This window comes from Rhinichthys klamathensis, unplaced genomic scaffold (assembly GCF_029890125.1).
Source record: "Rhinichthys klamathensis goyatoka isolate OS25496 unplaced genomic scaffold, OSU_Roscu_1.1 h1tg000123l_1, whole genome shotgun sequence".
Classification (NCBI taxonomy): domain Eukaryota; kingdom Metazoa; phylum Chordata; class Actinopteri; order Cypriniformes; family Leuciscidae; genus Rhinichthys; species Rhinichthys klamathensis.
Window position 1 is genome coordinate 272,875 of NW_026606660.1, and position 27,944 is coordinate 300,818.

General features: G+C 40.5%; 1 protein-coding gene across 3 annotated transcripts in view; it reads right to left on the reverse strand.

Annotated features, from left to right (window-relative positions):
- Positions 1-27,944, reverse strand: part of psen1 (presenilin 1) — a 39,891-nt gene that overhangs the window by 8,515 nt on the left and 3,432 nt on the right. For all 3 annotated transcript variants that reach the window (XM_056255843.1, XM_056255841.1, XM_056255842.1), the window contains exons 3-8: positions 22,996-23,252; positions 9,732-9,873; positions 9,578-9,645; positions 6,050-6,270; positions 1,550-1,648; positions 1,336-1,422 (exon numbers count right to left, since the gene is read on the reverse strand). In XM_056255843.1, coding sequence (XP_056111818.1) covers positions 1,336-1,422; positions 1,550-1,648; positions 6,050-6,270; positions 9,578-9,645; positions 9,732-9,873; positions 22,996-23,252 — 874 coding nt within the window. The remainder of the gene's footprint in view (positions 1-1,335; positions 1,423-1,549; positions 1,649-6,049; positions 6,271-9,577; positions 9,646-9,731; positions 9,874-22,995; positions 23,253-27,944) is intronic.

Below are 27,944 nucleotides of genomic sequence, written 5' to 3' on the forward strand. Positions count from 1 at the left end.
TCTTTCCTCTCCATTAAAGCTTGGAGAACACGCCACGTCTCCTTCCATTAATAATAATAATGTCTAGTGCGGTGGCTCTGATGTATATAAACCTACCAAATCTTTAATGGAAACGCGCCTAGAGACACACCAGTTCATGCTGACAGGTCTTTACAGAAGTCTGGAAAAGCTGAGTTTAAGAGTTTCACTTTTTGAAAACCAGCAGCAACAGAATAAAACCCATAGACATAATATAGAGCTAGACGCCCTATTGGCCGCTGGGTGCAAGAAATGCGGCCGCCATCTTTAACCGGTCATACATGCGTTGCACAGCAGCAGTTAAGATGCCGAGCACTGTGCAGCATATTCCTGCTCAAATCGCCGGACCATCGCAAATAGGGCTCGGGAGATTACTTTTCACAAGTAAGATTTAACATTACCGTACTATTGGTTGTATTTTGTGTATTTTTTACCATGTGTTCTGTATCATAGCTACATGTATATACCATATCAGGAAGTAGGATTACTGATGATCAACAATATCAACAGCTAGACTGATTTCTGAAGGATCATGTGACACTGAAGCCTGGAGTAATGATGCTGGAAATTCAGCTTTACATCACAGGAATAAATTACATTTTAAATTATATCACAATAGAAAAAGGTTATTTTAAATTGTAATATTTCACAATATTACTGTTTTTACTGTATTTTCGAGGCTTGGTAAGCAGAAGAGACTTCTTTCAAAAACATTTTAAAAATCGTACAGACCCAAAACGTGTAAACAAACAGTAGTCAATTTGTAAAGAAACACTACACGTCTGCGCACATATACATTCAAACACACACACCTATAGACTGAACACGTAATACGCATGTGCACGCCGTCAGCGTTCTCACAGGTTTGCGCAGAGATCACTTTTTCTCATAATTTTTCAACGCTTGCACCTTGTAACCTATTTTAAGGTTTGCCTTCTCGAGCCGCCAGACACTGTTTCTGTTAGAACGGTGTTGTGTAAGCAGTTAATAACTAATGATCTTTACAACGGAAGTGAATCAATCAAAAACTAACTTTAGCTGGACAATAACTTTATTCTAGAGCTGCTGTAAAGCCAAAACTATCTCTGTTACTGTAATCTCCTATTATCACTGTAAAGCTGCTTTCAAACAATCTATATGGTTAAAAGCCGGCGCTATATAAATGAAGGTGACTTGACTAGTGTATATATTATTGGTCAAAGATTTCTCCTTGCCAATGTAAAACACAGATCTGAAAAGAACATTTCTTCTGTGAAGGAAACGGCTTCATGTACAGTATGAATATAAGAGCATGTGTGATTATCAGTAGACACTCACCCTGGTTCTCCTGTTGAGGAACTGGATGGCTGGAATTATTCCCGGTCTCCGCAACGTCCGCCATATTAAACAGCCACACCATGGTTGCTGACAAATCAAAGGAGCACACGTGTAAATGCGACAGACACAACTAAATACTAAACGACAGGAACAACTAAACAACTAACACCGAAAAGGCTGAGAAGACAGAAGTGCTGAGAGGTTTATTACTCACAGGAGTAGATGAGCGCTGGGAAAATGGGTTCATTCCTCTCTTGAGCCGTTTCCACGAGGATACGCAGAGGTCCTTTAGGGCACAACACCGCCAACAGATCTACAGTAGTGCAAGAACACACACATCACAGCATTTATTCACACAACTGGATCAAATATGATTTTTATTTAAAATTTGACATTAATAACACACTCATATCACACACTCAAGCTCTTAGGATCTCAAAGTCCATTTTGAGTTAGACATGAACAGTTCAGAGAACTGGAGACCGGATCATTGACAATTTGCAAATGAATCGTTCAGTGCGATTTCCAATTCAACCGGTTCATTGAAAATAATTAGCTTGTTCACGAATCACAGTGCGGGTGTCAGTCTGACATTTTTATATGAAATGCAAAAAGTGCGATATTATGCTTTGGAGTGTATAGAAGCAAGTTTACCAAAATAAAAATAATCCAATAAAGTAGCCTACACACACAGACACAAAAGTACGAAATAATGTATATTAGAGATGCACCGATATATTTTGTACGATACCGATAACCAGAGTGCGATTTGTGAAAAAAAACAGAGGGGGTGATGTTTTGAAAAAGTTTTATTCATAAAAATAAATCACGAGAACATGAACTTCATCACTGCATTTGCAGGAATTGTAAAATCTTTTTTCTTATTAACTCATAGCCTAATGCAACATTTTTACTCTAATAGCTTATATGAACTGTGATCACGCACAACGAAAAAACACGCAATAATTAAATCCCCCTCTCAGTAGCTACCATGGATAGTGCCACTCGGCTTGACATGTCAAAACACTTATTTATGAATGGCAAAATTAAATGGCACAACGTAGTGTCAACTTAAACATAAATAGGCTATAGTGTACGCCTTTGCATCATACTAGGAAAACAGTCTTTTTCTGCTTTCCTGTGGGAAAATCCGCAGCTTTCCAGTGGGTGGTCCATTTCGGATTTTATTGTTCTATCGTTCGACAGTTCACATTACAGCGCTTTACTTAGTTTAGGCTAGGCTACTCCTATCAGTCTGCTGAACCATGGATTGATTGCAAAGTTAAACCATCACAGTAGAAAGAGTTGTACTGCTGTTAAAGTAACAACGTTAACGTTACATCGCGCTACAGTGAAATGATAGAAAAGACAGATGCATTATCTGTGTCAATTCGTGTCTACCGCGCCGTGCTAAAAAGCCCAGTCTCGCAAGTGTTGATTGGCTATTACTCGTGAGGAGTAACCAATCAGATAGTGCCGTGGGCGGGACATTGAGCAAGTCTGCGGAGTGGTGATTACAGAGAGGCTGCGGCCGCTATACCAGAGCCAGCCGAAGGAGCGCATTTTAAATTAAAATTGACTTTAATCAAACCACGGACCCGTGATAAGTTTTGTGATCCGTCTCGCCACTAGTGTAGTAGCACTGATCACTTTGAGGGGGGGATAAAAATAATTAAGCAGAGGCAGGGATACTTTGACCAGAAAGGGGGAAATCCCACGCATCCCCCCCCCCCCCGCAAATCGCACCCTGCCGATAACTGTTTATATTTGAAAGCCGGTGACCAATATATTGGGTGATAAATCTACATCCAAATTTTTTTATAATTTTTAAGAGCAAAATATGACAATTTTATACCATTTTTGAGAGCTTGTTACAAAAACAAAAGTCTCACAATTAAAATACATGACCCAAGCACACAATTTTAATGTTGTCATTATAATTTAATGTAGCCTATAGACCATATGCACCAGAGAAACGAGGGTGCCGCCATCTTTAGAATATTGTCTTTGAACTTCCGTTTTTGCGGTCGCTCTGTATATTTCTATGGCATCGCTGTTCAGGAGTAATTAGCTGGTGAAGTTGATTTACTTATTGTAGAGTTAACGAAAGTTATCATGAGCATTGTAATGTTTATGATAAGCATTGTAAAGCATATGTCTTAACAAATGGACCTTGGGAATTTTTTTTAACGAGCCGTTCATTCATAACTAGGCAAGATCGCTGTGAAAATACAGACCGGAAGTCAAAAGACAATGAGCTCAGCGCTGAAAAGGGGCGTGGCTACATAAGGTCTATATGACAGATTTATGCTGCACATGTTACACTTTACTATATTTTCCTTTTTCTTAAAAAAAAAAAAGTGATTTCAATCATATTTCAAGCAATTCAAACCCATCAGGTTGAACAGTGCGCATCTGAAGTGTCTCAGCTGAAGGAAATAATCCAATTATTTATCGGCCTTAATATCTTAGCCAATCGGGCCGATAACGATAATATCAAAAATGAACATATATCGGCCGATACCGATATGATGGCTGATATATCGTGCATCCCTACAGTATACGAGTAAGCAATACGGTTCGAGAGGCTGTGCTGTATCGTGAATAAGTCACGACGTGAAGCGGAGCGATTGGATCATTACTTAAAATTACTTACAGTAAAATCACTAAAAGCCTTCCTTCCGCTGGAAAAAATAGTCCCTGCCCGTGAACAGCAACAGAAGTTACATACATTATTTCGCCAATAAATGGCGGCAAAAACTGTCTTTATGAGTGAGTCAGTCAGTAGAGAAGACTTTTATATTGAAAGGACTCAAACTTGTGAACACGGAGAAGGAAGACGCAACTGACAAATGACTATCGGCACGGAAACCCCCTTAACTGTTAAAAGGACAAGATATCGCAGCGGACATTCAAACTGATTTTTTTATTATGCATATAGGACTGACCTGAAGGAAAATGCTATGTCTACTGTCAATGCAGGAACACTCGCTTACTCGATCTCTCACAATACTCTACTCTAGCTTCAATGAACAATAGGCTATCAATGAGATCAAACATATGTTTACGTTGCTAGGAGTGGTTGCTAGGGGTGTTGTGTAGTGCAGTGTTGGGGAAGTTACTTTTAAAAAGTAGTGTAACTCATTACTTCTTAAAAAAAGTAATCCGTACTTTACTTAGTTACCCCATATGGAAAGTAACTTTTTACATTACTCGTTACTTTTACGTTACTTTTATGTTGCTTGACTTTGGGCAGAACCCAATATCTGTTCCTAAATTTGTAGGCCTACATAAAGCTCTACTATGCATAATGTCATATATAATGCCATAAATGCATAATACATTTATCAAAATTTTGAATATTTATGAAGAAATGCCCGTTAATGGATAGGCATATGGGCGACGCTAGGGAGGGGCTAGAAAGAAAGCCCCCAAGAAAGACCAAAGCACCCCGTTAGCACCCCCAAAAATAATTTCTGGAAGCAATTATATTCAGGCTGTATTCTATGGAAGTCCTGAACCGCATGGTGAAGAAAAAAAAGAAAACTTATCTTGTTATTTCGACATAATAAGGGGATATTCTAATCTGCATTAAGCCAAATTAAGCGTTCTTCTTATAATGGTTTTCTATGGGAGGAAAATGCTTAACGTGTAATTAAACGCGTTGCGTTCATATTCTGGCCTCATCTGATTTTTTGTACATAGTATAGCCTACTTTATTATGATTTTAGTATCTTAATGATTAATAAATGCACGCACAATTATCCGTGAACTTGATAAATGTTGCAGATATGTTTTACTATGCACGTAAACAAATGCCTTTCAACTTATGTGTGCAAAATTCAGAATTAAATGAATGTGTACAAATAGAGTCTGTAGGCCTCCTATACGTGTTGTAGCCATTAAAAAAGTGCATTTAGTTTCATATTTGTTAAAATATGATGTTATTTTTTTTCCATCTATGTTGATTATGAAAAGTGAACAGCATGAGTAAGATGGATGCGCGATATATCGGGTGACGTTGAGTGGGTCAGACATGATTTTGACCAGTTCATTAAGTTTTGTTTTGAAGAAAGCCTTTCTTTAAAGCGAATTTCGTTTTGTATAAATTGTATCTTAATTTGAATCAATTTTTTATCAACCAATTGCCTGGATTTAATAAATAAGAAGCAAATATATGACATTGAGGCGCCGGCGTGGTCACTTGGATTGCACATGAACTGGAGCATCATAAATTAACCGAAACTCAGCGTATGATTCACAGACATGAGAAATATATCTATAAATAGAAAGCTTGAAATGTCTTTAAACGAAACAATTCAAAACGAAAAGAAATAGGCTACTCTCTGATTATGTAATCCATTATTTGCATTTCTCTCTGTAGGCGTTCACGGAGATGGCGATCGCTGTCAAATCTGTCAAATGACGGAGATTGCTGTCAAATCTGTCCCTGGGGAAAGTAACGTTGCGCCGAATTGAAAAAGGAACTGTGTTTCGTTACCAAATTTTCAGTAGTAGCGCTTTACACTACTTTTTACCAGAAAAAGTAGTTACGTTACTGTAGCGCGTTACAAAGTAACGCGTTACACACAACACTGGTGTAGTGATACATGGAACCGTTGGGTGAAAACACAGCTATTGACCAATCAAAATCAAGGATTGGAACTAACCGTTTTATAACTATAAATATGAACCAGATGAACTCTTGACTGACCGTAGACGGATATAGCAGCGAGGATGAGCCAGGCGGTCCACTCGGGGAGGTACTTGATGAAGACCAGGGCCATGAGAGCGCTGATCATGATCAGATACGCCTGCTGGAGCCGCAGAGGACCCTTCCAGTGGATGCAGATCATTCCCACCACACCGAAGTTCCAGATGATCAACGCTACCGTGAAGTAGTCCATGGCCACGTTGTACGTCTTGAACACTTCCCTGGTGTGAAGAAACACAGTGCATCTGTCATCAGAACCAACGCTCTTGTACCATACGATGAGCATCAGACACGGCCATTGGGAACTACATTTGTGCTGTATTTCACACTGCCCGGCCAAAGACATGTGCTGTTCGGATTTAAATAGGCAAATGAGTGGAAGCTTGTTTCCACTACAGAATACAACATTTTTAAATATAATTGCGACTTTTTATCTCACAATTGCGCGTTTACATCTTTTCTCAGAATTGTGAGATATAAAATCGCAATGGCGAGTTATAAAGTCCAATTCTAAGAAGAAAAAAAAAAAACTTTATTTCTCTCAATTCTTACTTTACAATAGGGGTGCTCCGATCAGGATTTTTGGGGCCGATCACCGATCGCCGATTACTGGAAGCTGTATCACCCGATACCGATACCGATCACCGATTACAGGGTCTATTTGAAGACTTCTTTTTATCATGTAGCATTACTTATTAAACTATATTTAACAACAATGTAGCCTACATTAAGTATTACATTTAAGAGAAGACAATGCATAATGAATTGACACCTGTGTATTTATTTGCAAGCAACATGTATTAACATAGCAGCTTGGTTATTGGGAGCAGCTTAGGGCTTGACATACAACTTTCCTGTAGAATGTAAAATAAAATAAATAAAAGACAGAACATCTGAGTCTTTAAATTTAGCTTTAGACTACTTTAAACTAAAAACAGCAACAAAAAAGGCTATAGCCAAAATAATGTTTTGAGTCAGTCAGCCATCAGTTTTTCTAATACACTTAAAGGACCACCGGTAGTAAAGTGCACAGCAACAAAAAAAACAAAAACGAACAACTTCCATATCTGTATCTATAACTTTGCTTTTTTCTGGGATGCTTAGTCAGATTTTGTGGGCATTTAGAGAGGAAGAGAGAGGTAGAGAAACCTTTTTGTGTGTGTGTGTGTGTGTGTGTGTGAAGAACCCTTGCAAAATTATTTTAAACATATTAAGAAAGCCACCACTACTGGTCACTATGGTTAGATTGATTTTTTCTAGATCCAGTGAAGTCTGTCCCACCATGTACCTAATATAAATAAATAAAACATCTTCAGTTAACTAGCAGATCATTCATTTAGTTCGCTATTAAATAAGAAATCTAGCGCTAAAATGTGTTTTTGAACTCAAGGTGCGCGCTCGTTGCCGCGGCGATCAGTTGCATGGATACAGTGCTCTGGGCCTCGCTCTGTGCAGTCTTCACTCGGACGCGCGCTTCAATCTATCGCCGTTGCGGACTCTATTCATTCCGGTGTAATCACAAAATAAAACACAAACGTATCCTTGCTTGATATAACTGTAACCGCTGATGAACATATTCAGTTTTGATGAGAGAAAAAAATATGTACGAGTGATTTGACGGACGCACGGGGGGTGGGCGGTGGGGGTTTGGATACATTTTTGTCATTGGTTGTTGCGTTAAATCTTACCCAGATACAATAGTGCTATTTTCTGATTGGCTATTGTGTAGCTCGACGAACAACACCAGAGGAAACGCGCTTGATTCATGCCGGTTCCACAGTGAGAGCGCGCGGCCAGAGTTTTGGCCGCTGCGGCATTTTCAATATATTACAAATAGTTTTTCAGCGTGAGAAATACAATGTGTGGCGGGAAAGCGTGACAAAAGACCGAAATGAGTGACTGTCACGCTCAATGCTTGACACTTGAGAGCCCTGTTATAGAATTGCCAGACCGGTGAAGCCATTTTTACCAGGGCGTAAAAAAATTGTCTCGCGAGTTTTGCGTCATCTGATCGGCTTTTCTGGATAGGCCTTTATAGAGACCGTCGATCACACATCCCAAAGCAATTATCGGCCGATCATGATCGGCGACCGATCAATCGGAGCACCCTTACTTTACAACACACAATTGCGACTTTATATCTCGCAATTGCGACTTCATATCATGCATTTCTGAGATTAAAGTCAGAATTGCGAGATGTAAACTCACAATTGTAAAAAAAAGAAGAAAAAAAGAGTTAGAATTGTGAGATAATTTTTTTATATTCTGTGGTGGAAACAAGCTCCCAATCCATACAAATGCTTAAGAGTCTATGATTGGATCATTATTGCAGTGATTATTATGTTTCTAGCATGTTTGGTAACTATTTGATGGAGTGTGTAGCTTTTCATTTCTTAAACCATCATGTAGGAAACACATCATGGCCATATTCCAGGATGACAATGTCAAGATTTATCAGGCTCAGATTGTGAAGGAATGGTTGGGAGGAGCATGAAGAATCATTTCCACACATGCATTGGCACCTTAAAGTCCTTAGTCCTTAAAGTGTTAGTTCACCCAAAACAAACATTTAAATTCTGTCATTAACTCTCCCTCATGTCGTTCCAACCCCGTAAGACCTTCGTTCATCTTCAGAACACAAATTAAGATATTTTTGATGAAATCCGAGAGCTTTCTGACCCCACATAGGCAGCAATGTCATTGCAACTTTCAAGGCCCAGAAAGGTAGTAAAGACATCGTTAAAATAGTCCATGTGACTCCAGTGGTTCAACCTTAATGTTACGAAGCGACGAGAATACTTTTTGTGTGCAAAGAAACCCCGAAATAACGACTTTATTCAACAATCTCTTCTCTTCCCCGTCATTCTCCGCAGCACTTCCTGGTTCTACACCAGAACGCCGCCTCACTTTTGGCCGACGCTGGTCACGTGAGCACAACGACACATGCGTGTGATGCTGACGCAGGAGCCAATAGTGAGCCGGCATTCTGTTCATAACATTACATTTGAACCACTGGAGTCACATGGACTATTTTAACGATGTCTTTACTACCTTTCTGGGCCTTGAAAGTTGCAATGACATTGCTGCCTATGTGGGGTCAGAAAGCTCTCGGATTTCATCAAAAATATCTTAATTTGTGTTCTGAAGATGAACGAAGGTCTTACAGGTTTGGAACGACATGAGAGAGAGTAATTACAGACAGAAATTTCATTTTTTGGCGAACTAACCCTTTAAACTCATTGAAAGTGTTTGGGATGTGCTGGAGGAGACTTTAGAGAGTCTTGACTCTGCATTGTCAATACAAGATCTTGATTTAAAAATGTATTTATCTGTTGATGGAAATAACATTACAACATTTGGTGTGGTTGTTTTAGAAATAAAAAAGCTAAACACTCCATCAATTAGGGTTAGAAGAACTGTTGCCAAACATATAACATGCTAGAAACATAATAATCACTTCAATAATAGCCCTATAAATCACTCCCCTATAAATCACAGCCCAACGCTAGGACAAGAAACGGTTCTCACCCCAAATAAATGAAGGAGAAAAAGAAGAGGAGGAGAAGGTTGGAGAAGAACAGCCAGGCCTGAATCACCTGCAAAAAAACCCCAAAACAAATCATGAACCTGCAGCATGAGCGCACAAAGCATGAGTGTGATCCTAACACTAGAGTGAACAGACCTTGTAGCATCTGTACTTGTAGAGCATGACCAGCACAAGGGTCATGACCACGATCACACTGATCATGATGGTGGCGTTCAGCATGGAGTTCAGAGCGCGCTGGCCCACCGTGTCCGTGTCCTCGCGAAACGGGGTGTAGATCCTGCAACACACACACACACACACGTTATTCTCAAAACTGTACATTGCCTGACACACTTCAGTCTAAAGTAACTTTCAACTATCAAATCAACTATTAGAGATAATAGTGCTCTTTTACACAGATGGACGGCTTCCCGGATTAAATTAAGACAGGATTAGGCCTTAATCTAGAATAGTAATAATCAGGGAGATATGGCTCAGGATTCATGAATATAATTAAACCTTTTTTGTATGTTTGGGTGATTCTGGGGAGTTAAAGCAGAATTTGAGGTAGCATTGTTTTGACCCGAATTACAAGTTTCCAGCAGCTTGTTGACCGGGCTGTCCACCAAGGTTGTGATCCTCAGACATCATAGATTTCATTTTTATATGACAACCTTTTACAGCAACCCAGGTCTGATTTCCTAAAAAACAGGTGTTTCGCCCCCTAGGTATAGTAAATCGTGGCTTAAAAAATGGCTTTCAGATTAAGTGCAGATTACTAACACCTGGACTATGAAGCCCCTGAACTACAATAAACAAGATTCATTTAAAACCGAGTTTGCTAATCTGAATTAGCACCACTAAAGTTGCCTATTAAACATGGAATGAACCAAGAAAAGCTTAAACTTGTAGCAAATCTACGTAAAACAATGGCAGGAGAAAAAAAGACTGCAATCAAAAACAATGAATTAAATGGAAATGAACACACATCTACAAGGAAAACACAACTTTAGGTAAGAATCATCAGCCTCATTTTGTGAAATCTGTGGGTTGACGTTACAGTAGGGTCACCGTGATTTTGCCAAGTAAGACATGGTCCTGGATCAATATTCCTGTCCCAAAATGTAGTCCTTAGCCAATCCCTACCCCTAAACCTAACCCTACCCATAACTTTCCCCTAAAATCAGAGGGTAATGAAAGGTGAATAGCACTGATGTTTGAGTACTTCACCCTGGTTCTAAGCCTAAACTTGACATAAACTGTAAACTTGTCCCTCAAATCTGATTGGTTGATTGGAAAGTTGATCCAGGATCAACAAAGATGTTGATCCAGGAACATGTGGTACTTGGTGAAATCACGTTCACCGATACGGTCGGTAGACAGTAAAGTTGTTGTGGAAAAAATATAAAAATAAACATTAAAAATAAATAAAACCCCAGCTGCTGACTCCCGATGAGAGACGGTTAAGACGGGCAGAGGAGAACATCACCGATGATGACCATGATTTCCTGGAGGAAGACCAGGTACTTCAGGACTAAACTGTCTGAGGCTTAGATTAAACCTACCAGGAAGCAGTTTAGCTTCAGATTAATGTTGTGTTTTAAAGACGACACACACACACACACGTTTGGCATCGGTAAGATTTGTTTAAGTCTCTTCCGCTCACCAAGGTGGCATTTATTTGATCACAAATACAGTAAATCTGCTTTTATTCAACATTTATTATTATTATATCAATGTGATTCTGAAAGTTGAACAGGATGTTCAGCATATCTGAAATAGAAAGGTTTTGTAACATGATAAATGTCTTTACTGTTACTTTTGATCAATGAGGGGTCAGTGGGACATTAGCGCGGTCTAGAGGACAGTCACTGCAACTGCATAACCGGACACACTGACCAGCTTAAACAGGGCATGTGGTTTATTGCTGGTTTATTAAAATGGTGCCAGAACAACTTGATCATTTCAGACAATCGGTCGAATCTGAGAAACGAATGGTGTTTGCCGTGTACAAAAGCTCTAATATTCTCTTGCCTAAACATGTGTCTCAGGCCCTCCCTCAATGCATGTATATGGGAGTGTTTTTCAGACATTTTAAAAATCAGACAGACACAAATCTTAAGCCTTATCAACACAAAAATCTGCATGCTTTTAAATTTTGAAGCTGGGATGAATTATGCACAGGCAGTTTTTCCACATTTGCTGAGACAAATTACTTGAAACGTTCACTTATTTTCTCAAAACATTAAACACAAATCCAAATTTTAAAACTAAACTCACAAAACCTCTGGCTCTTCTGGCAAAGTCAAACAATCGCTCTAAAATCACTTCACCTGTACTCAAAATCAAACAATGCTTTCAGATCATACACACACGAGTCAATAACACAAGCACTACAGATCATTCACTAAACACTACATCAAAAAATGGAGAACATTACGGAAAAGAATTATATTGTACACACTACACAATTTTTTGCAAATACATAAAGTATAGTCATATATTGTATACTGTATGTACTGCAAATATAGTATTGTACTGAATATTGAATAGTAGTCTATGAATGTCTGTATATTCAGCATACTGTGAAAATTATGGAAGCTTGTTCCCGCCACAGAATAAAAAAGGTAATTGCGTCTTTTTATCCCACAATTCTGACTTTTTATCTCAGAATTGCGTGATATAAAGTCGCAATTACGAGTTATAAAGTCAGAATTGTGTTATAAAGTCAAAATTATGAGATATATACTTGCAATTCTGACTTTTTTCTCAGAATTGCATGTTTATATCTCGAAATTCAGACTTTATAACATGCAATTGCGGGTTATAAAGTTAGTATTGCATGATATAAACTCGCAATTCTGAGGGAAAAAGTCACACTTATCTTTTAAAATGTTTTATTCTGTGGCAGAAACAAGCTTCCATCGAAAATACTGCAAAAGACGTCAAATGTCAAACAAAACTGTAAATGAAAAGCATGTTACAGTAATACAAGAAAATTGTTGTTTGTATCATCATTCAGTGTCACGTGTACACTCTGAATTGGCTCATATTTCACACAGCTGGTTTGATCACACCATTAAAAATAAGTGTGAACAATTTTGAGTCGTTGTGTGTAAACAATGACAACTGTGTTTCAGTTGTGTTTAACTTTTGCCTCGTGTTTAGTGTTTTGCGACACAAATGTATTGAGATACACAGAAATGTGTTTTAATGAATGAGAATGTGTTTAGAGATTTGCAAACGGTCTCTTAACTGCCTAAACTTTGCAGAAATAGTGATTTATTCGACACATTGGTTTGCCTATTGAGAATTTGGTTTAGTTTAGTGTCTTAGCAATTGTGAAAAACTGTAATACTTGGTGTTATGGTTTGTTCAATTAACTTAATTAAATAAACACTAACTATAAGCTGAAGTAATAGTGATGCGTGTGATATTCAGAGCAGGACTGTGATCATTCCTGCATTAAAGGGATAGTTCACCCAAAAATGAAAATTGGCTCATGATTTGTCACAAAACTGCACATTTTAGAGTGGCCTTTTATTGTGGCCAGCCTAAGGCACACCTGTGCAATAATCCTGCTGTCTAATCAGCATCTTGATACGGCACACCTGTGAGGTGGACGGATTATCTCGGCAAAGGAGAAGTGCTCACTAACAGATTTAGACAGATTTGTGAACAATATTTGAGAGAAATAGGCCTTTTGTGTACATAGAAAAAGTCTTAGATATTTGAGTTCAGCTCATGAAAAATAGGGGGCAAAAACAAAAGTGTTGCGTTTATAATTTTGTTCAGTGTATATACCCATTATATAATATAATACAAATATACCCATTCACTCCATTTATAAAGCTTGGAAGAGCCAGGACATGTTTTAATATAGCTCTGATTGTGTTCGTCTGAAAGAGGAAAGTCATATACACCTAGGATGGCTTCAGGGTGAGTGAATCATGGGCTTATTTTCATTTTTGGGTGAACTATCCCTTTAAGGACTGCATGGAAGAATTCTGGCTTTATCCTGAACAAACACATCTGTGATTCATGTCAGGTCATGATTAGTATTTAGCTTATATAAATATTTAGCTGATTTTAGACATGAACAAACTAATTCCAGGGTTTGTACAGATACTTTAAAATTAAATTCCAGGAGTTTCAAGGACTGTCGAGCCGGCCTGAAGGGGGAGAGGCTGAAAACCACTGAAGCAGGAGATGCAACTGAAATACAACATTAAAGAGGACCTATTCTGCTATGTTCATCTTTCTTTAGTGTGTAATGTTGCTATTTGAGCATGTTAAACCTCTGCAAAGTTACAAGTCATCAGTGTCAGTGTTTCTGAACACCTGAAACGCCTCCATTGTAGTCTTGAGTTTCTATGCTTGCCGAAAAACAGTAGGTCATTTGTCTGGAATGTTTACAGGTTGTGAAACACAGACCTGGCAGATTCGGGCGCGATTAAAATTGCAAAAAGAAAGTCTGTGAAACACAAATTTCTCTAACAACCCCCTGGAAAACTAGTCCTGTCCGAATAGGGCTTTAGTTAGTAGTGTATTGAAACTGGCGGTTGTGGTAAGGGGCGGGACAATTCCCAAACACACTCTAAGCACTCGACCAATCACAACAGACCAATCCAGCTGACCAATCAGAGCACAGTGTGCTTTTCAGAAGGAGGAGCTTCATAGAGACCGGGACTAAACAAAGCGTTACTGACAGACTGGGAAGAGAGGAGCTGCAACAAGTTAGGGCTGTCAAATAAAAAATTTCATTTCGAATATTCCTCGCAGGGCTCGAGACTAACGGCGTCCTATCGTCCTGGGGACGATAGAAAATGTGTTTAGGACGAACCGAAATATTTTCCAGGACGAAAAACATTTTTGTATGTGTGTTAATTTATTACTAGCCTATTAGGCTAACTTACTTATGCCAAATGCCAAAATTAACCATCAAAATTAACCATCAAAATTACTATCACTGGCCGGCTACTCACCCGGAGACTTGTTCCGCGGTACATCTATCAAATGGCTTAAATGACATCGCAAATATGTTGCGCTGGTTAAACAACGGATATTCAATGAATAAAAAATAGACAAAATGTTAGATAGTGACGATTTAGGAAGAGATCCAATCAGAGATGTCCTGCGTTTGTGGTAGATGCGCACATTTGTAGCTACTGTAACGTGCTGATCTACCCAGCGGCACACGAGTTGGCATGCACTGCATGTCTCCTAAAACGTAAAAAAAAAATATAAACGTCTGGGAGAATGAGTAGAGCGCATCTGAAGAGTGACGACGCAAAAAAAAAAAAAACCTCTATTCGGTGCGGTTTTCTGTGCGCGGACACGCGACCGAAGCGTCCAGCCATAGACACAATACTGTTTTGTTTGACCTATTTACAGATAACTCCTTTGAATGGAGCTAACTAAATATTAGTAGGGAGGTTAAGTGACTTTTGACTTCAAGTCATGATGCAAAGGTCCCCTTTGGTATGGAAGTACCTTAGGGCCATAGAAATAAATTTATCCTAAGACACAAGTGAGATCACATTTTGTATCTTATATACACACATTTTTTAAAAATGGCCGCCGACCATACTTGAGAGGCCCATATCTTTGCTTCTGTCATAGCTATAATGACAAATTTGGTATCAACGGGTACATTTTTGTGGTCAAGGAGTCCAATAAAATAGGTTCCAAGACTAAAAAACAATAATGTTGTCCTTAACATGACAATTGGAGGTGAAGTATGCAATTTTTTATTAAAAAACGCATGCCAAACACACAGTCCATTCACAACTTAATAATTTCTTCGTTTAGGTCTGCTTCGCATGCGCCCTTTACAGCACTGGCTGAAGACGTGGGTCCTGCGTCGAGCATGGGCATCCGGTCGTTTACGTCTCAAGGTAACTCAGAACTGTGTCACAGCTCTGGAGCCCTGGAAGGCGGTCGACTGGTATCAGACAGGTGTAAACCTGGGAGTAATCTCTAAACTGATAGTGGTTTCGACAGACGCCTCCAATTCGGGCTGGGGCGCCCTCTATGAGGGCAGACCGACTTTTGGCCTGTGGTCAAGCCAAGAAAAGAGCTTGCACATAAACTGTCTAGAGATGAAGGCGGTCGAGAACGCCTTGCGGTTCTTCCTTCCCCTTCTAAAGGGCCACCATGTCCTTGTCCGCACGGACAACATGTCGGTGGTTTCCTACATAAATCGCCAGGGCAGTCTGAGATCACGGAACCTTCATGCACTGGCAGAACGCATCCTTGTATGGGTTCAGCACCCATCACTGGCCCAGCCCATCACTGGCCCAGCCCATCACTGGCGGCTGGGCTGCCCATCACTGGCCCAGCCGCCCTCTCTATGCTTTCCCTCTGATCATGCTGTTACCACAGGTAATCAAGCCTATAAGGGAGAACGGTTCCTGTGTACTTCTAGTAGCTCCGTTCTGGCCGAACCAAGTTTGGTTTCTGGAGCTGATGCAGCTTCAGAGCTTGCCTCCGTGGCCTGTCCCATTGAGGAGAGATCTCCTCTCACAGGCCGGGGGTACGATTTGGCACCCACGACCCGAGCTTTGGGCTCTGCATGTGTGGGCCATCAACGGGTACCCATCAGTCTCCCCGACGGAGTGTTAAACACGATTACGCAAGCTAGAGCGCCCTCTACTAGATGGCTTTATGGTTCCAAGTGGTCAGTGTTCTCAGGTTGGTGCTCAGCTCGCAACCTGGATCCACAAGATTGTGGGGTGTCGGAGGTTCTCTCCTTCCTACAGGAGCTCTTGGATAAGGGTAGATCCCCATCCATGCTCAAGGTATATGTGGCGGCTATTGCTGCGTTTGTCAAACATTCGCATGGCCAGTCACTGGGTAGGAACGACCTTGTAGTCCGCTTCCTCAGGGGAGCTAGAAGGATGAACCCTCCTCGCCCCCCCTCGGACCTTTCCTTGGTCCTGGAGGCCATGAAGGGTGCCCCTTTCGAACCTCTACAGTCTGTGGACCTTAAGTATCTCTCATTGAAAACCGCCTTTCTGGTGGCTATCGCCTCAGTCAAGCTGGTGGGTGACTTACACGCACTTTCTGTTAGTGCGTCGTGCCTTGAGTTTGGGCCTAATGACTCCAAGGTCATCCTCAAACCAAGACATGATTATGTCCCCAAAGTACTTGCCACTCCTTTCAGAGCACAAGTCTCTGTGGATCTGACAGCGAGTCTGACATTCTCTCGTCACAGGCGATTTTTGAGATTCACCTTCGAGGGCCAGGCATATCAATACACAGTCCTACCGTTCGGCCTGTCCCTGGCATCCTGTATATTATGATGTACATGGACGCGGCTCTCGCGCCCCTGAAACTTCAGGGAATGCCAGCTTTGAACTATTTGGACGATTGGCTGATTCTAGCTCGATCTCATTCAGAGCTCATAGAACACAGGACCATATTACTCGAACACCTCGAGAATCTTGGTCTCACAGTCAATTGGGCGAAGAGCCAGGAAATATCCTTTCTGGGCACAGAGCTGAACTCGCTGTCAATGACAGCGCGACTATCGCCAGAGCGCATACTGAACATTGCGGCACTATAGTCCCGCTCAAGAGATTTCAGAAGATGCTGGGCCTCATGGCCTCATCATCATCAGTACTCCAGCTGGGTCTGCTTCGCATGCGCCCACTGCAGTGGTGGCTGAAAGCACGAGTGCCGTCTCAAGCTTGGGCCTCCGATCTGTTTCGCCTCAGGGTCAATCAGAAATGCGTCGCAGCTCTGAAACCTTGGAAGGCGACCGACTGGTACTGGTACCACCGCCTCTTCAATCTGACATTCTCTCTTCGGATCTGACAGCGAGTCTGACGTGAATCTCCTTTGCCTGGTTAGGGCCCTTGGAACGTTCGGCTGCTTTCAGACGGTCAGGACAGCTATTTGTTTCGTTTGGTGGCCGATCTAAAGGTCTAGCTGCCTCGAAACATAGCCTTTCCAGGTGGAAAGTGGACGCTATCTCACTGGCTTATACATCTAAGAGCCTTCGTTGCCCTCTGGGCGTCAGAGCTCATTCCACTAGAGGCATGCCTCTTCATGGGCCTGGTCCAGTGGGATTTCCCTTCACGATATCTGTATGGCGGCAGGCTGGGCCTCTCTGTCTACATTTATAGGGTTCTATAACCTGGAAGTTCCCGCGCTCCAAGTTAGACTGTTGTCAGTTTAGTTTATCCGCTCAGTTCTGCCGGACTCGGTTCCGCGGACTGCAAAGTTTTCAGTTCAGGCAGGCTATTGCCTCCCCTGACTGTTATACCGTGTTAAGCACCCTCTATGCATTTAAGGTAACCACGTTTACCTTATATCATTCTTATTAAGCCCATTCCCAATGTCGGCTTTTTATATCCCCATATCATATGAACTCAGGGCGCTCGCCCTTGGGTCAGTGTTGTGGTAGATTTAGCACGCACAGCGTTTTAAATTGGATTCCCGTAGCGTAAGCTAGCTTACGCAACACGAGAGTACTCTCGTAAGAGAACGTCACGGTTACTAACGTAACCTCGGTTCTCTCTAGAAGAGGGAATGAGTGTTGCGTAACCCTGCCGTGCTTGTGCTACCATCTGGTTTCGCTTCAGTCGATGAAAACCAAGGAGCATCTTATCGAGCTCTGGCTTATATAGGCATAAGCCACGCCCATTCGCCCACTCATTGGTGCTTACGTCACGAGCAGTGCCTCGATAGGTTGCAGCAGTTGCCGCATAGCATCCAATAGGCGCGCGAGCTGCCTCGCCTAGGTCTGCTAGCTGCAGCAAGTGTGTTTTAAATTAATACAAATTATAAGGATAATTTTTGGCTTCAGTATTCTCGAGAAAAGAGGTTTTCCCTCTAAGGTTTTTTTTTCCATAGTCAACTAGCTAGCTATTTATTAGTTATCTAACATTAAAAAAAAAAAAAATATTTAATGAGAAAGTCATACGAACCTCAAAGTGTTAACCTGTCACCTCTGACCTTCAACAGCTGTCACAGCTCCTGGTGCAGATGGGATGTGTTGTTGCAGGAACTGATATGCTATAGGCTACTCCTGACTGGTCGAAATCTCATGCTACTTAGGACAAATGTAATGTACAGAAGTAGCTGCACTGCTTAAATACAAAATTAAAGTTTTTGAACGAAAAGATAAGTAAAGTCACTCTGATGACAATTTTTATGTGAAATGTGCATATTTACCCCCAATTGTCATGGTATTGGGAAAATTATTATTTTTTTAAACTTGAAACCAATTTTATTGGATTCCTTGACCCCAAGAATGTACACTTTGACACCAAATTTGTCATTATAGCGATAACAGAAGCAAAGATATGGGCTCTAGAGTATTTTCGGCGCATTGGCGGCCATTTTTGAAAAAACATGTTTATTTCTGATACAAAGTGTGATCTCACTTGTGTCTTAGGATACATTTATTTGTATGACCCTAAGGTACTTCCATACCAAAGGAGACCTTTGCATCATGACTTGAAGTCAAAGGCCTATTTTTTGGGCTTAACCTCCCTACTATATAATATATATCATAAACATTTTTATGGTGTTTTTATTATGTGACTAACAACTATAGATGATAATAAAGTACAGAAACAACATTTTCATTTTGGGACGGTTGACATTCGCTTTAGGACGTTTCAAATTGTTTATCAGGACGGTTTCAGGACGGAGGTGAAAAAAGTTAGTCTGGAGCCCTGATTCCTCGAATTTAAAATGCAAAAAACGTGCATTCGAATTTTTGGTGTGTCAAGGTGCGCGCGAGACATGATGATGACGTAACTGACACGGTTTGTTTTTGTTAGCTTATCCAGTACAGCGTGGTGCGGCTGCGTTGTTAAAGGGATAGTTCACCCAAAAATGAAAACTCTGTCAGTAATTACTCTCCCTCATGTCGTTCCAACACCGTAAGACTTTCGTTCATCTTCAGAACACAAATTAAGATATTTTTGATAAAATCTGAAAGCTGGATCACTCCTCCATTAATTTCCTTCTCTGTGGGCCTCGAGTGAGTTCACGTAGTGTAATGGTGCGTTCACGTGCTATGGTAATTATGGTAAATACCAAAAGCCGACGTGGAAAATGCACATGAACACCCCCTCATGTGGTGTTTTCCACTGGGCAGCTCGTAGAATATTTTGATGCACGAGTTGCCGAGATGAGATAACCTTTGACCTTTTCAAAATGGCGGAGAGCAACGTGAGAGTCGAGAATGGTAAAAATATGTACTATTCATGATCTAGAAAATATACAGCATATTATTTTACCGTTTGAGTTTTGATAAATCATCTTCTTGCTGTAGCAGATGACTTAAGCAATCTAAGATAGCTTTAGCTAAATAACAGGTCTGGATCTCCATCTTTTTACCACATTACGACAACAAAAGCACCAGTTCACAAGTGGAAAATATCATATTTTCCATAGCACGTTAACGCACCATAACAGCGCAGCGCTTCTGGGTTGTACGTCACACACATCACACACATGACCAGCGTCGGCCAATAGTGAGCCTACATGTGACGTACAGAAGCGCTGCGCTGTTACACTACGTGAACTCACTCGAGGCCCACAGAGAAGGAAATGGAAATGAATAGTTGAATAAAGTCGTTATTTTAGTTGTTTTTTTTGCGCACAAAAAGTATTCTCGTCGCTTGATAAACTTAAGGTTGAGCCACTGTAGTCACTCGGACTATTTTAACAATGTTTTTACTACCTTTTCTGGGCCGGCAAGTTTCAATTACAATAGAAGCCTATGGAGGAGTGAGACAGCTCTCAGAGCTGAATGTGTGTTTCATCAGCTGAAAACATCGTCAACAAAAAGCACTCAGGACTCGCTCAGATCAAGTTGAGCGTCTGGTGTTTTTGACGAACAATATGTAGATGTAGTGAGTAGAAGTGGATTGTTTCTGAATGTCAGTTTGCTATCTTGTGTTCATGTAGTTCATTACGCTGTCTGTTGAAGTGTGTTTTCTCAGGTTACTGATGCACTTACACAGTTTAATGCACTATTTTAACTATTTTCCATGCATGCACATTAAGGAAATTATATTTTACTTAAAGCTGCAGTCCGGCATTTTTCCTCTTTGTCGCCATCTCTGTTTGAAATCTGTAATTGCAGTTATTCGCGGAATTATTAACTTTGCGTGAGTTGCACATCGGCATGAAACAGCGCGGATGAACACAATGTTTTGAGACTGCGAGTCTGTCAGTCACCGCGCCGATGTGGAAACTGGCATTCAGAATCACACATTCTACTTTTGGAAGTAGGCCTACAGTATGACCATGACAACATACGAATTTTCATCGGAAAATGTCATCCGAACAAGTAAGTAACATCCACATCAACTAAGGGGGGAAAGCCTTGCAGTAAATCGTGCTGATTAAATATAACGATCGCGTCAAACTTTGTTCTCAAATTATCAACATCAGCATTGTGACTACATTTAATGTGTATTATGATTACCCTGTAGTTCAGTTTCTATTTCTGTGCAGTCTAATTTCTAATTGTCATACCAATAAATTAATGTTTCTTTACTGGTTTTCTTTGAGAAAAAAGAAAAGAAAAAAAAAACACGTATCTGTAATCCGATGCATATTTAAAACTATATATAATTTCGGAGGAGGCCGGTTTGGTTTGCTTGGAGTAGAGGTGAATTGCTCCCTCTCATAGCTAGCACAAAATATTTACCATAATAGCTAAACGAATAAAGACAGGAAACTCCGTAACTGTGTGAATTAAGCGAACAAGTGTGCTACTGTTACACGATTGAACTATTGAAATGTCTTACCTGTCCTAAAAGAAAAAAAGCCGTCTCTGCGTCCGTTTTGAACCGAGGTTTATCCTTGTTTTCGCGTGGGCCAGTTGCAGTCTCCTTTTTCTCTAACGTTACCCACTCCGAAGTCCGAATTATTTGGGGTTTTACAAGTGGTGAATGTCCAGTTGTCACTGGTGATTGTCGTTTGAACCTTTCTGGATCCGCCATAAGTTTAATTATTTAATGCTGTGAGAAAAGGCTAAAAATGTCCACCTCCAACATCCTCACGCAATATAGCCGACTAGCCGGGACGCCTTCTTTATGTGTACGGGTGTGACGTAATGACGCAAAGACATGCTCGAATTTCCCGCGGAAATCCACCAGTACCACTGGAATTAAAATCATTATTACAAGCTAACCGTTTTGAATCGGGCAAAAGCAAGCAGATATTTTTGAACACTGGCTGGTTATGTTTTTTTTAATTATTATTATTTTGGAAAATTTTTAACCCAAAAAAGTTACGGACTGCAGCTTTAAGAACAATTATTTCAAAAGTGAATGCGTGAATTAAAGTGAATGTCATTTCATATGTGCTTTGCGCTCGCTTGAGCCCTCGTGTAGGCATAGGAGACAATACAGTCATTGTTTTCCTCTGACTTGGAAGTATTGTCTTTAGAATTAGAATATAATTCGAATTTTGATAATATTCTACATAGTAGGAAATAGCTGGGTTTCAGTCACGTGATTATGATGATGCGCGAAATTCAGATGGAGGGCAGGGAGTGAAGAGCGCAATGGACGAGAAGGAGGAAAGTCCGTACTGTACTACTTTACACGCTATTACAAGAGAAAGATATAAACAAAAAATCAAACATATGTTGGACGTGATCCTTACGTTATGAAGAGGAGCGATTTTCAACTGAATTGAAAGATTTTCCTGCCATCGAGGCGATAGATATCAGCAACTAACTCGTCTTACAGACATACTTTGACTTTACAAAGTTCGTAAACGTTACACGTTACACAAACATAGCCACTTAAGTTGTATTAACTCACCTTTGACGAAGTGATCACTGCACAAACGGGCATTTTCCCATTCGGCTCCTCCCGACCGCAGACGTAAGTTTGCAAGCCGTTTTCACGGAGTTTTTCGGTCAATTTCTTGCATTTCCCCCCCTTATGAACAACAACTTTTGGTGCACGATAAAAAACTCCTCGTGGTTTGATCGATTTAAGTAACCATAAACGACGCAAAACAGGCATTTTGAGTTTGTTATAGTGCTTTCTAAATACAGCAAATCACTTCCTGCCCTCCATTTGCATTTCGCGCCATGGCAACGCAGTGGCGTGACGTCATATGAAAACAAGCTATTCGAATGTAGCTTTTCAGCCATTTTGACAGCCCTACAACAAATATGGGGAAACAGTGCTTTTTTAACATTCAAGCATGACAACCTATAATATTTTTTAAACAAATTACCATGACTTTTCCAAAACTTCCAACCCTCCCCCCAGCCGATTTGATTTTTATTACTGATCTGCGTGAACATCCCTGAACAATGGAGAATATAATCAACATTCAAGCATGAAAACCTATTTTACTAGAGCCCAAGAACAACATCAAGACTTTATTAAAGTGCATAATAGGGAAATCTGATTCCAGTGATGATACTCACAGCTGCTGTCCGTCCTTTTGCGTGTAGAAACTGACGGATTTGATGGTTGCCACAACCACCACCATACACAGCGTGACGGGAATGAACAGCATGATCACATGTTTCGCTCCATATTTGAGAGTCAGCTCCTCGTCCTCGTCCTCCTCGGCGTCTGTGAGCACCTGTGGGGGTCGAGCGCTGGGCGGCTGTCCGTTCAGCTCCACCTCGTTCCTGCCGGGAGTCTCCGTGTGCCGGATGATCTCCGCACCATCATTAGACTACAGAGAGAGAGAGAGAGAGAGAGAGAAATAAAACAGAACGAGAGTGAATGAAAGGCTTCTGTTTTATTGTGCTTTACTCTACCGTGCAAAAGTTTAGGGTCTGTGCGATTTTTGAATGTTTTTAAAATAAGTCTCTTCTGTTCACCAAGGCTGCATTTACAGTAATAACAGTAACATTGTGAAATATAATTACAATTAAAAATTACCATAATTACCATTATCTACCATATAACATTTACTTCTCCAATCCCTAAAATACATAAGCAACTAATAGATAATAGTGTTTAAAATAGTCAAATCGATTAATCGCATCTAACATAAACGTGTGTGTATACAGTACCAGTCAAAAGTTTGGAAACATTACTATTTTTAAACTTTTTGAAAGAAGTCTTCATTTATTTGATCAAAAATACAGTAAGAACAGCAATATCGTAGTATTTTATTACAATTTAAAATGATGGTTTTCTATTTTAATATACTTTAAAATGTAATTTATTCCTGTGATCAAAGCTGAATTTTCAGCATCATTACTCCAGTCTTCAGTGTCACATGATCCTTCAGAAATCACTCTAATATGATGATTTGATGCTCAAGAAACATTTATGATTATTATCAATGTTGAAAACAGCTTTTGCTGCTTCATATTTTTGTGATACATTTTTCTCAGGAATCTTCAAAAGAACAGCATTTATTTAAAATGAAATATTTTGTGTCATTATAAACGTCTTTAAGGGACACGATTTTTTTATCACGATAATTGGTGCCGCTTTTATGGTAAGCGGTATAAGAGTGGACCTCTTTTGATAACTTATTACAACAAGAACTCTGAACCTTTAAATACAATAAAATAATACACAAAAATGCTTGCAAACAGATTAAAGTGAAAAAGGACAATAATTAAGAATCAGAAGATTTTGCATGTCTTACTCCACATTCAAATGTAAAAATACAATTGTTTTAGTGTAAACAAAACAAAGCCTATTAAGTATTTGATGCTGTGATGAATCTGAAAATCTGAATGGCTGTTTGTTTCTAGTTTCCTTGCTAGTAAGTGCATCCAAAAAAAATCTCTTTCAAAGATTTAATGCCATGAACCTGAGGAAAAGGACATTAACATCCAGAAAACTAACGTGTGTGTGTGTGTGTTATCTGATGAATCTGAAAGAAGGCTTTCAACACGCATGTCAAAGTTCAGCCTCATCCCGGCAGTGACGAGGAAACGAAAATATTGAAAAAGTGCCAGATTTTTCCAGCTGTGAAGACAGAGTCAGATAAGTGTAGCCTGAAGCAACAAACAGTGATAAATACCTCAAGCCCTTATAGCTTTATCTGACACGGGTGCGGTTCGATCTTACACAACTGAACACACTTCCTCTGATCTACTCCAGTGTCATCAAGGGGAAATGCTCTTTTAGTAGATCTCGATGCAGAAACGACAGCGCCAGCATGATGATCCACACTTTTCTCTACTATAAATAACATCCTTAAACCACAAAGCTCTGAAGCCACAGAAGAGAAATCAGAGAAAAAGTAGACATTATCCCCCCTCTCCTAACTAGCTCGCCCGTCCCGACTGTTGATCCACACCGTTCTGTTGTTTATCTCACAGCGAGAGATGAGGACATCATCAGAAAGATGAAATCGTCATTGCTAAACTCGAACCTCTGTCATACTGAAGGAATGACATAAGCTCATAAATGATCTGCGATGAACGTGTGACCATGAATTTATTAATGTACTGTATATATGTAATTGAATGTTATGTATGGACGTGATATGATACTACTTTTGCACGAGCAGATTTTAGAAAATGGTGATTTGCTATTTGCACAGCTCTTTGTGTAGCCTTTATGTTTTATGTACTTTTGTCCTTTAACTGTTTTAACCCTGTACCTCTGTTCTGTCTTCTTGTAATCTGTTTGTAGCAATCTTTTTATATCCAAAACTAATTTCTCCTCGGGGAGACAAATAAAGATACTTTGACTTTGCTACGTCCTAAGGTCCTCAACCACTCGCTCCAGGCTGGCCATGTTCCAGCTACACTATCAGACCACTTCTCAACCAAACCCATGTTGGACCCAGAAGTATTTGCCAACTACAGGCCCATCTCCCACCTTCCTTTTCTTTCCAAAGTGCTGGGAAAACCTTAGCCTGACGTCGTCATACTCAGACTCTAGTCAGCATGTGAGTCTGATTCTGCTCCATTGGGCTGTGATTATGGGGCGTTTCAACACAACCAGGAAAGAAAATGCCTCTGCACTCAATTGGATCGACAAATGCCTTGATCGCGGTTCTCTGTTCCTCTTTTAAAACGAATGCGCCGTGTACATCTTCTATAACAGACTGGACGGCTGAATCTACACATCTCAGTTCTCCAGCGGCGGCCATTTTGTTGTAAACGAACTCAACCCAAGCGCTCTTTGGTGACGTGATGATTACGTTACCGTTGATCAGCTGTCCATCATCATATAAAGCCCGCCCTGACAATTTGATTGGTCTGAACATAAATATCCATAATAAAGGCTAGATGTCTTACGGCGGAGTCTCTATCGTCATCACCGGCGGCCATCTTGTCACAGGCAAGCTTTCTGGCGGGCTCTGTGGTGCCTGATGTAAGATGAGTGATCAGCACGAACACAAATACTCTTATCTCGATGAAATCTTGACGGATTTACAAACGGTTTGGTTTCTTACAAACGTTATTAACGTGGCTGTAATTCTGGATGATTATTTATTTATACACTTATTATTCATAAGTATGCAGTGTCATAACTACATCTCTGACATTTATAACAAACCAAACCGTTTGAAAATCGAGCAAGTTATGGTTATTTAAAAAGTACATGCACCATTATAACACTATGTTACGAGTGAGCGAGCTGCCTGTGACAAGATGGCCGCCAGGTGCGGACGTCGCCCTCCATTGGCCAGCAGCGCGGACGAGACATCTAGCCTTTATTATGGATATCTATGGGTCTGAACCGCTCTGGTTCGAGCACACTTGCTTCACAACGGATCAAGTCCAGACCGAACTTCCCGACCTCAAATGCTGTGGGCAGGGCTAAGCTCGGCTGGCATCCAGGCTAGGAAAAAGTAGTTGCTGCACAGCTTCAGGTCCATATAAAACAAAACCATTTGCATGATAAATTGCAGTCTGGGTTCGGCTCTGGTCAGGGTCACAAACGACCCGTTGATGACAGCAGACGCGCGCTCTCACCATCCTTCTGGACTGCAGCGTTCGACACTGTGGATCAGGACATTCTCCTCCATAGTCTATTGGTTTATCAGACTCTGTTTTAGGGGTGGGAATCTTTTGGGATTCTTGATTTGATCCTCTTTGATTAAAGATTCTTGATTTTTAATCAAATTTCAATTCGATGCATAGATTTAAAATCTAGGATCAAATCTATGCATATATCGTATTGAAATTTGATTCAAAATCGAGAATTGAACAGCAGAGAAATGAACAGCAGCATTTATATATATAATATATAATTTATAATAACTGCGCTAATTTAATCTAGCCAGCTGCCGCTCAGCGTTCATATTCGCCACTCACGGCGTGAGTTCACGTGCATCTTTTGCATCATTAAACTGAATGAGCATCAAGTCGACACACATGTCTATGAAAGGAAGTGACTATCATCTGGATCGGTGTTGCGTTTCTCAAAAGCATCGTAAGCCAGAGTTGATTGGTTGTAATCGCTCTACGATTATTTAAGTTTGCGATGCTTTGGGGAAACACAGCCCATTCTCTTTTATAGGCGGGTATTTGTTCGTTACCACAGAAAACCGCTTTTCTCGTAACGTCTTACGTCAGCGGCGGCACTGAACGCGGATCCACAACAGAACCGGAAGACAATACAATGCTGAATAAAGTCCTAGTTTTTGTTATTTTTGGACCAAAATGTGTTTTCGATGTAGGGCTGGGCGGTATGACGGTATATATCGTTACCGCGGTAGAAAAGGTCAACCGTAACAGATTTTTTTATTCCGTGTATACCGCGACATGCAAATAAGTGGGCGTGGTTAACTCGCGTGCAACGTGCGTGAGACTGAGACACTGAGAATTGTAAAAAGAAACACGGAGAAAGCAGATCAAGAGGATCCACAAAGGAATTACATTTTCTAAAGGGTTGTTGTTAACGTGATATTTTCAGGGGAAAGGCGCAGCAGTCACTAGAGCAGTGCAGCACCCTACAGATTAGAGGAGTGCACGCTCGCAACGGGGAAAGCTGGACAACAACAGTTCATATATCAATATCTTAACGAATAGAAATAATCTTAAATAATGTATAGTTATCTGCATCTTTCCGTCTCTTATGTTTAGTTTTTAAACACGCAAACAGTTTGCCGCCCGTGGTAATGAACAACCTGCTTGTTAAAGTGAATGTATAATCCTGTAGCCTATCTGAGGCAAAATTACTAAATATGCATCGCGAGTTATATATTTCTAACTCCAAACAATTGGCCACCGAACCAGCTGATAAAATCTTCCTTTGATTCGATACGTGATTACAACTTGACACTCAAATTAACCGATCGCATTTTAGTGATGCAGAAGACGCGCGCGTGCACACGCACTGAGGGAGCGCGGTGTTCACCGGGCTATGGTCAAATAATGACGCAGTTACAAGGTGTGTATAATTTAAACTAGGCTACTTTGTCAAGCTGCTGTTCGGTTTTCAA